Source organism: Hyalella azteca, unplaced genomic scaffold, assembly GCF_000764305.2.
Source record: "Hyalella azteca isolate HAZT.00-mixed unplaced genomic scaffold, Hazt_2.0.2 contig560, whole genome shotgun sequence".
In the NCBI taxonomy this organism is placed as follows: Eukaryota; Metazoa; Arthropoda; class Malacostraca; order Amphipoda; family Hyalellidae; genus Hyalella; species Hyalella azteca.
Window position 1 is genome coordinate 4,423 of NW_025930907.1, and position 10,186 is coordinate 14,608.

General features: G+C 37.4%; 1 protein-coding gene across 1 annotated transcript; it reads left to right on the forward strand.

Annotated features, from left to right (window-relative positions):
* The first annotated feature begins 376 nt into the window (after nucleotides 1–376).
* On the forward strand, nucleotides 377–9,926 carry LOC108683227 (solute carrier organic anion transporter family member 74D). The gene is made up of 13 exons (XM_047880351.1): nucleotides 377–493; nucleotides 772–1,006; nucleotides 1,265–1,462; nucleotides 3,697–3,837; nucleotides 4,915–5,124; nucleotides 5,848–6,012; nucleotides 6,573–6,756; nucleotides 7,361–7,484; nucleotides 7,657–7,710; nucleotides 8,377–8,570; nucleotides 8,890–8,993; nucleotides 9,220–9,321; nucleotides 9,715–9,926. The coding sequence occupies exons 1-13, from the start codon at nucleotides 377–379 to the stop codon at nucleotides 9,876–9,878; spliced, it is 1,992 nt and encodes a 663-aa protein (XP_047736307.1). The 3' UTR covers nucleotides 9,879–9,926.
* Nucleotides 9,927–10,186: the final 260 nt, after the last annotated feature.

Below are 10,186 nucleotides of genomic sequence, written 5' to 3' on the forward strand. Positions count from 1 at the left end.
CATACACTGCCGGCAGCATCGCTCCGGCTCTCGTTTAGCTACCACGATTGTAATACTCACCTTACACTCTACACAATTGTCATATGATCAATATTAAACATCGTTTGCGCAGAATATATTTTTTAATTTTCAAAGCGGAATTTTAACCATATATGCACTTCATTATACTGATGAATGATGATATTATTGATCATAAATCTACACCCCAAATTTCAGAGAAACGAGTTTTACTCTACCAATAGTAGATATAGCTATTAAAAAAACTCCCCTATGGGATAGAATGTGAACATTAGAAACCTAGTATCTTATTGTATATTTCGAATCAATTAGTGTAGCAATAATAAAAATACCTCTAGGCACGATATTTATATAAACAATGGAAGCGAGCGTTTTGTCGGCCAGCAACGCCATGCTGGATGCGCTGCCGCCCAGCCCAGCCGAGGGCGCTGAGGACGACCAGGAGGCTGAGGGAAGGTCGAAGAAGGAAATAAAGGTAATAACTTTAATTTTAATATAGAGATAATTAATGTAATATATTCTTAATAAATAATTAAAATTAACATACAACATCATTCAGAAATTTGTCGAAAAGAATTACCTGTAATTTTTGGAACCTAAAAAAATTGTTTAGACCGACGCGTAAACAATCTTTGCAAATGTTACAAATGTACAAATTAATAATTCAGGTTACGTTGATACATCATTGATATTTTTGGTAATTAATTTGCCAAATTGTGTTCTCTCACCTGAGCAGCAATTTCTTCTTGACATATCGCCATTGCAGGCATCGTCCTGGCTGGCAACGACGTATCTCAGGTACTGCTGTCCGTCGTAATCACCTACTATGGCAACCACGGCAACAGACCGCGGTGGATGGGGCTCGGGGTGATCGGCTCCGGGATCTCGAGTATCTTGGCTGCCTCTCCTCAACTCATTTACGGATCAGGCGGTGAAGCTTTGGCCACCGCACTCCTGTCCAGCGTCCAGAACAGCTCCACGACCGACGGTTAGACTAAGCACAGGGAAAACATAGACAAAATGTGGAAGCAAACGTGAACTTGTCTTGTTTACTTTTTACAACAATCTAAACTCAAATGGAGGCGGAGCCAATTAGACAGACAGGCTTCAGCGCTTGCAAGCGCGATGAAAATTCGAAAAACACTCACAAATGGTTAAAAGCTAGTGTCAATGTTCCTACAATACCGTTTTATCAGAATTTTAGTGTCCAAAGGAAAATTAAACTTAATTTAAATTTTTCACGCAGATACTTACTTGTGCCCTCACAAAGCTGAGGAAAAATGCGGAATAGAGGACGACGACAGCGGCCAGGCGTACATGGGCCCCGCAATAATATTGTTCCTGTCGCAGTTCTTCTTCGGCATCACCGTCAGTTCTTACTTCAGCATCGGCCTCATTTATATCGATGATAACGTCAAAAGAACTGAAACATCCGTTTATTACGGTGAGGTATCCGTAATGTTGTATTTGCGCTATACTTCCGTCTTTTGTTGTCCAGGTTCACGCTGGTGACGAGTAAAATGCGCTGTATTTGCTCCCGTTCTTTTAATACTCCTCGTCTGGAGTGGTCGCTGAAGAGCGTACCGTGATCTTGCTCGGAGTTTCTAATGCATATCTGAGAACCAATATTTCACTTAATTCTTTGTACATCTTGGTCAATTCATTATGCTTGTTCACAATTTACCGCAAAGTTATTTTTCGTTGATCTCGTATTGAGTGGCGGGTGGATGTGAGCTTCAGATTTATTTGTGTTGATTTTTTCCACGTGGAATGAATTTGAGGTTGCTGCTGGAGCGGAGACTTGATGAGAAAGATTATAGTCAATAACAAGTAACGCCTACATTTTTTGAAGATCAGTGGCTAAGACCCTTGAATTTTGACTCTAAGGAAATGATGCAGATTAAATCAATGCGGATTTATCAGACAACAACCGTTCTGGTTTTGAGACGGAGATCTGTTTTCATCTACAATAATTTTAGAAAGAAACTTTGATGCTCCGGAGATCCCCAAATTTGATTCTGTTTTAAAACATGTTTATTGAATTTGCGTGATACATATAGATGTGAAGTAATTGTTTTTATTGGTAGCGGGTAACATCACGTTTTCTAGGGGTAGGTTATCAGCTACTCTAATATAACCTGAAGCCTGAATTCACCAACTTTTATATAAGTTGACCAGTTTTATTTCTCACTATCCTGTTGGGGTAGCATAGATATGCTGGGACCTCTCCCACATCTATGTTGCAGAATGTACAGCTTGCCAACATGCCTCGCGTTATATGGTTTGCAATCTAGACTTTCAGACACTAGGTTCTCAAATATGCGGTGAGCCTTTTTCAAATAACATTCAAAAGAAGCAATATTTTTCTAGGTCATCTGCCTTGTATATTTGTTCATTTAGAAATGACGCCTCAGAAAACATCTTCTAAAACTATCCCGAGCAGTAAAAAGCAAACTAGACCGTCAGTACACAAGTATCAGCCATGAAAACCTGGTCAGCTGTGCACAGGCACAGGACGGACTAGCTAAGTTTAAGAATTAGTCGTGAACGAAACTTGGTGGTCCCGCAATCAAGAGACGCGGAAACGCGCAACTCTTGTCCGAACGCCGCTCCCACACAAAAAAAATCCGACGGGGTTGGTGGGAGACATTGCAAAAAGGTTCCATTGTGGGGCGTAGGTTTTAGTTATAGGGCTTTAGGTCTAGAATAGAGACATGAAATTGGTTCTGTTGTTACTGTGGATATCTTATTTACGTAGAGTGAGCCTCAAGTGAGAGGTGTTTTAAAGTCTGTAAAATATATGGAATTTTATAGGTTTGGCGCTTCACTGCAAAACTTAAAATACCTTACACTCACAGTTTATTGATTAATTTTGCTCAAGTGCAAAGCAAAGTATTAGAGTACGTAGCACAAAAATGTTTGCTGTATTTCTCAAAACAATACAGTTCCCTGATGTCAATGAATCGTTTGAGTCAGAAATGTAAAACAATTTAAGCGCTATTTTGAAATAAGGTATTTCAATGTAGTTTTTTTCTTTTAAAGAAATTCAAATAAATGAGGAGATCGGGATTTCAAGGCAGCGAATAGGTTCACATCGATACGAGATATTTAACAGTGTGGAAAAGTAATCCTGAGCATTATATTATTGCTCATGTTGTGTCATCTGGAGATCCACATTTTTTTTGAGAACCATACTTTGTGCAGATATTGTTAATTTGCGCTAACAAATATTATTCAATGAACTTGTTTCGCAGAAATTCGTCAACAAATGCCAGATCTCCAGTACGGAGATCAGGCGTGGGATGTGAATTATGTTACAGATTTGATGATTGACATACTTGACAAAGAGTTCTCGTCGAACACTATAAGCGTAATCAATAATAGTTTTCTCAGAATTTTTTTTAGAATAATTGATTAACATTGTAAAAAATTGACGGAATATTTGGAAACCAATAAAAACGCAATAAATAATACCTTTGGTTATTGTAGCGATGGTTCGCGGTGATGGGCTTCTTCCTAGGCAGCCAGTGCCTCTCTTACTGGATGAAAATATTACCGTAATGTTCTGGAAACAAAATAAACGCGCTGACGCACTACATAAATAAATAACGCCCTACGTAAATAACTAACGACCCCACATATGTATATAACAGCTATGGTTGTTGTGCTATTGAGCAGGAATATCGATGGTTGGGCGCGTGCTGGGACCAGTGATGGGTTTCTTCCTGGGCAGCAAGTGCCTCTCGTACTGGATCGACCCGAGCCTCGACCCAGAGATCAGCAGGCGGGACCCGCGCTGGCTCGGCGCCTGGTGGCTGGGTCAGTGGGTCCAGTAGATCCAGTAGATCCAGTATATCCAGTATATCTAGTATATCCAGTATATCCAGTATATCCAGTATATCCAGTATATCCAGTAGGTCCAGTATATCCAGTAGATCAAGTAAATCCAGCAGAGCCAGTAGATCCAGTAGATCCAGTATATCCAGTAGATCCAGTAGATCCAGTATATCCAGTAGATCCAGTAAATCCAGTAGATCCAGTAGATCCAGTAGATCCAGTAGATCAATCCTGCTCCAGTTTATCCTGCTCCAGTTTATCCTGCTCCAGTTTATCCTGCTCCAGTTTATCCTGCTCCAGTTTATCCTGCTCCAGTTTATCCTACTCCAGTTTATCCTACTCCAGTTTTGTCCACATCAGATATGAAAATAGATTTAGCATAGCACTGAATGCGAACATTGAATTTAGTTTCTTCATTTCAGTTACTTAAAACCGAAATCACAGTTACCGTATAGGCCGATAAATTATGTCTCCAGTACAATAGAGAAATGCTACTGAAACAGTGGGAAATAATTAGATGGTCTAACTTTTCAAAGATAAATTTACTCTTAGTTTTAGAAATGATTAAATTGTCTCACTCAAATTCATATATAATGAAGAATGCGCGTGAAGAATAAGCCTATATTATGGTGCAAAAATTGGGTGGCTAGATGGAGCGTCCTTACCATGAACGTTCATAAGATTAAGAGCCCCATTACTTCCTAATTATTCTAACCAATCTTGGAAGATCATGCCAAATACATCTCATTATTGATGCGTTATCGTACTATCACGTTCAATTTTGTTACGATTCAGCATGTAAGTAAAACCATAAGACATCAAACATGTTGAAAACGAATTTGTACTTTACTCAAAAGTTCTATATGTCCTCCACCGCACGTGTTGCGCTGGACCTTAACATCAAGACATCATCAAGATGTCTTGACTTAAGTCAAGACTTAACTTAAGACATCAAATATGTTGAAAAAATCTGAAATTTACTAAAAAGCTCCATATGAGGGGCACGTGTTGCGCTGGACCATAATACTGTGTAAGAAAATTGAATTTGTATATGCTCAGGCTTTCTGATCCTGGGGACCATACTCGTCATTTCGGGTTTCTTTTTGATGTTCTTCCCGGAGCAACTCTCGTCGAGCCTGACAGCGCAAATCCAGCGACTCGAAAAAGCGGAAATCAGGAAAAATCCGCAGAAAAGCGAGGTACTTTCCGTGGACCATTACCTAGCACTGACCCGGCAGAAGAAGAAGCATACCAAGCCTTCCCTCAAAAGTGAGTTATCGTGCATGCGTGTAAACTTCGTTTAATTTCGTTTCCTTCGTTTCAATTGAGCGCATAAATCCGGTGATTATCCCAGATACGGATCCCGGAAATCATACGCACAGCATTTCCGGATTAGTTGTAGAACATTAAAATGAGCGACGTCGATGAGAGCAACAACTGGCCTATATTGAAAACAGAGAAAATACTAATAAAATTTACTGAATTTCTTATAGAGATTTACCGCATTTGTAATAAAAATATTCAGAATTTACACTGTAAATATATTTATTAACTAACATACTAATATATACTGAATCATTAATAACAAATCCACACTGTGTCATCGAATGACCTGATATTAAAACTAATTATGTTTGCTGCGTTGAAAAAAAGGTTTTACAAAATGTCAAGAAATATTTCGGCCATAATTCTCCTTCAAAATTTATTCTCCTGATAGTTGTAGTATCGTGCCCACGTTCATCATTTGGTTGTTTTTTTCGTTCCGACATCAAAGTTTCTTTAACGAATTTACCTGATGAATTACATTAAGTGAAACACATCGGGTTTTATCATTGAAAAATCGCGTGTCATCAAAAGCCTGCAATAATTTCGGATTCCGTTACTTGCGTGAATCGTCCTTTGTTCTTCTACAATTCTGGCTGCGGCTGTTTCACTCCGAGTGAAAGCTGCTTATGTTTCACTAACAACTGCAACTTTTTTTATCCATCACAGAACTTCCTATGGCACTGAAAAGACTGTTCAGTAACAAGGTCTACCTCGGCAATTGCTTCGACACGATTTGCGTTCTCCTCGCTCTCTCGGGGTACTGGACTTTCAAGCCAAAGTATCTCGAAACTCAGTTCCACAAGAGTGCCAGCGAAGCTAATTTCTACACAGGTCAGATTTATAAGTTTAATAAAAAAAACGATCATTTTGTGTCGGTTCCTGTAAGCAAATCTATCGATTTCCCTGAAAAGTATTAATTACTTTTATTATCCTTAGGGTTTTTACTATCCTAACATAATAGTAGAAGTTACGCTGCAAAAAATTTAAATCCCATTTTTAGACTTCATGTTAATAAGAAATTAGTATAGTGTTCACATCAAGATTTTGCATCCGAGACGCACGTGTAATACGTGCAAATTATTATATAGACGCACAGTTGAAATAATTTTCATTACTTCGTCTGAAAAATCAAATGTCTCTTTAAACTAATGAAGCCGCTTCTGTTGGATTGCTTGAAACGTGAATCTTCATCCTGATATCGCATTTCTGATGATTACACTACCTCGAAGTTGGTCGATCGATGATTATCTAAGAAATTATCTATCATCTGACTTCTAGTCGATGGATGTTTTTAACTTTGACTGCGCCGTTTATCGATCGCTTCAAGCAAAGCACATCTCCGGTTCTTTACTTCACGTTATTACATTTCACTGTATGTCTTCTCTCCGCAGGTCTAGCGAGTTTGATAGCATCAATGTTCGGTATTATACTGGGTGGCGTGGTGATGAAGTGGAAGCAGCCAAGAGCTCGATATGTTGCAGCCTACAGTGTCTTCGTCACGATAGTGTCGGCCTCTATTATGTTCTCGCTGGCATTCGTAAAGTGTCCCGACGTCAATATACTCGGAATAGACGAGTGAGTTTAATTCTTTCTAATCGTTCCCTATATAACAGATAACATTAGATAACAAGTTGTTAAATTATTTTCAGCTTTTTTACATCTTTCGAAATAATTTCACTACAAATATGCCGTAATGTTTAATTAGGTTAAGTAACAAGATATGTCATCAATATTTTCACTCTAAACATATGAGTAGAGTAAATAGTATTCAACCAGAAGTGAACTGGATATGTTTTATGGCTCCATAAATGTTTGCATTCACCACTGTCGTGTATTAATACTTACAAAATGTGTTGTTACAATTTCTGTATATTACTGCTTGCATCACTGCCAGTGTACAGTACATATATGTTCCTTTAACCGCCATGTATTACTGTTTGTAGAGTGTTTTCTTACCTCAGCTGCACGTTTTTATTCCAAGAGTGTGTTCTTACCTCAGCTGCACGTTTTTGTTCCAAGAGTGTGTTCTTACCTCAGCTGCACGTTTTTGTTCCAAGAGTGTGTTCTTACCTCAGCTGCACGTTTTTGTTCCAAGAGTGTGTTCTTATCTCAGCNCTTAGCTGCACGTTTTTGTTCCGCAGGAAGTGTTCTTATTTCAGCTGTATATTATTGTTCACAGTGTGTGTTCACTGGACTGCGAGTGCAGTACCAAGTTCCAGCCTGTATGTTCCCAAGGACTACAAACGTATTACTCTGCTTGCTCTGCCGGCTGCACTTCAATGTCGAAAAATGGTTCTGAAGTGGTGAGTAGATTTGTGTACATTTAAACAATACGTTCGTTCATTACATACGCTTCGATATCTGGACAAGTTTTATTGCGATAATAATTTAAAACGAGTTATTTCTAAATAATGCAAACTAATAACTACTACTCGTGATTGAATTATTCCCAATGAGGACTCATTTTTCCCCCAGGTCTACAGGGACTGCACGTGTATTGCGGAACCGCTAATTTCTATACAGACTCTCGTAAGTAAATACTTGCGTTAAATTTTGATGACCAGTATTTATTCTCATAAATTATGTGCAAAATTATATTCTTTTATTATTACTATTTTGAAGCCAAAACAAAAAATTTTCCACATTTAAGCGGCATTCTGTAAAAATAAAAACAATATTTGCTTGCATCATGGCTGGAATTCACAGTTATCTCTCAGCTTTAAAACTTATATCAAGACATTATCCTACCAATCTCGTTACTTCTGCTAAAAAAGAAGGTCATTCAGCTGGGACTCCTTCATTCAATCTGGATTTAAATTTTGCGAGTTTATATTATATTCGAGAAAAGTAAGTTTAGTTCATGTGTTCCTAAGAATTTTCTCGTTCTGGCTGATATATGATCTAGGCAGCAATACTCTTAATAAGAGAAGTTCAATCACATTGCAAAAATCTTTCCAGGAGTTTGATGTGATAGAAAATAAATGTTCAAGTAGGTACATTTTAAAAAGTATTCATGGACTCATTTGCAGCGTAAGAAAACGTTATATTACTTATCAAAAATTGTTCCTGGACCCAAATGCTGCGTATGAATGAAGTTAAATATCATTGCAAATTAATGCTATTAATTATTTAATGTTTATAAGTAATTATCATGGACCCAAATCCAGGTAATATAACCTTGGAATTTTTTCACAGGACTCGAACGTTCCGTCATCGTCGCTGGTTTACAACAACGCCCCTGTGAGCGATAGCACCGCGTCAGGAAGCTGGGCCACGGACGGCTACTGCCCCAACGAGTGCTCGAGTCTCTTCACCTACATCGGCCTCACCATCGTCAGTAAACTGATCAGTGCTACCAGCAGGGTGGGAGGCACTATGGTATTCCTACGGTGAGATTTACGGGAGTAATCAATTCATTATTTCAATTGCGAAAATAATTAATTGACTAATTTTAGGCTACGGTTTTTCGTGTAGGAGGAATTTTAGAATAATTCCAGTTTCAGAACAAGTTTTACTAATATAGATTAACGAATTTAGGAAATATTTTGTCTATAGATATAAAATAATTTGAAAAAATCCAGCTTAATTGAGTTGCAATAATTAATGTTGTAGAGCTAATAATCCAGGATCGTAAATTTTTACCTTTTCATCTGTAGTCTCCCGGTTTATACTATTTTACAAGAAATATATATACAACTACATGCGCAGATCTGTTCATGAAGAAGATAAAGCGCTGGCACTTGGCGTCATGACAGCCGTGATCAGTTTAATTGCCTTCATTCCGGGCCCTATCATTATGGGCGCCATCGTGGGTGAGTTGAAAATTAATATTCGGGAATTAAAGATAAAAATCAATTTTTTAACCGAACACTAATAACTAATACTTAACATTAAACTTAAACATTAACAACTTAAACATTTACATTAAACATAACTTAACAACACTAATAATAACTCTTATTGTTCTTATCAAAATCTTATTATTCTACCATATCTTTAATTTTCCAATATAAATCCTTATAAACGTGTCGTACACAGACTCCGCGTGTATGATGTGGGACACAAAATGCGGACAGCGCGGCAACTGTTGGCTCTACGACACGGACAAGTTCAGAATATTGATGCACCTCGTGACAGGAAGTGAGTCTTACAAGTTTATACTCATCAACGTTTGCTGTACAGTAACATGAGATGAGAAAGATAAGTAAAATAAGTAATAGTGTAAGTAATGGAAAAATAAGTAATATTATATATTTTGATTTTCCATGTACAAGGTTTATGGTCCTGTAATGTGAGTTATGTTATGTTATGATTGATGCCTTGCTCTAAAGTTACAAACATGTTAGTAACTCCATCAGTCAATAATGGACATTTCATTTCAAGCAATACTCACAAATCCCAGACGAGAAATCGTCCGTTGCGTGTACTTGAGCAAATTTTTCTAAAGTGCGGACCTGGACTGTTTTTATCTCTCTGTGTTTATTTGTTCTTATTATAATATATTTTGTTATTTGTGATATTATTTTTTAACAGGTCTGATGCTTCTGTCAATAATAGGCGACATCGTGGTCTTCATATACAGCAAAGACATCGAACTTTACAAAGAACCTGAAGAAATAGTTGAAATGTTTGAAGCTAAAGGGAAAAAAGCACCGAATTTATCTATTGTTAAAAATGACAAGAAACCTAATTTATAATGTTGTGATGTTCATTTTTTAATGTATTATTATAAATAAGTATTGTGGCTTCGCGTCTTCTTAACCTATGCTAGTCAAGAATAATTTCACACTAATTTATTGATTGAATTTTGAGATAGATTTTAAATTTAACCGCAAACATTGGATAGACTTGATCCTTTTCATCCCTAGTCAACTTGGAGATTGACGGCTTCCACCCCGGGGTCGAAAATATGTGATAAAAAACATTTGATTTCTGCTACTAAATCGCAATGAATGGATATAATCGTGAGCGCTCATTTATTTATTTTATCTATAATTAGATAAAA

Coding starts and splice junctions, on each gene's coding strand:
- LOC108683227 (XM_047880351.1), top strand. CDS start 377: ATGGAAGCGAGCGTTTTGTCGGCCAGCAACGCCATGCTGGATGCGCTG. Junction 494..771: donor GGTCGAAGAAGGAAATAAAG/GTAATAACTTTA, acceptor TCTTCTTGACAT/ATCGCCATTGCAGGCATCGT. Junction 7,485..7,656: donor CGAAAAATGGTTCTGAAGTG/GTGAGTAGATTT, acceptor TTTTTCCCCCAG/GTCTACAGGGACTGCACGTG.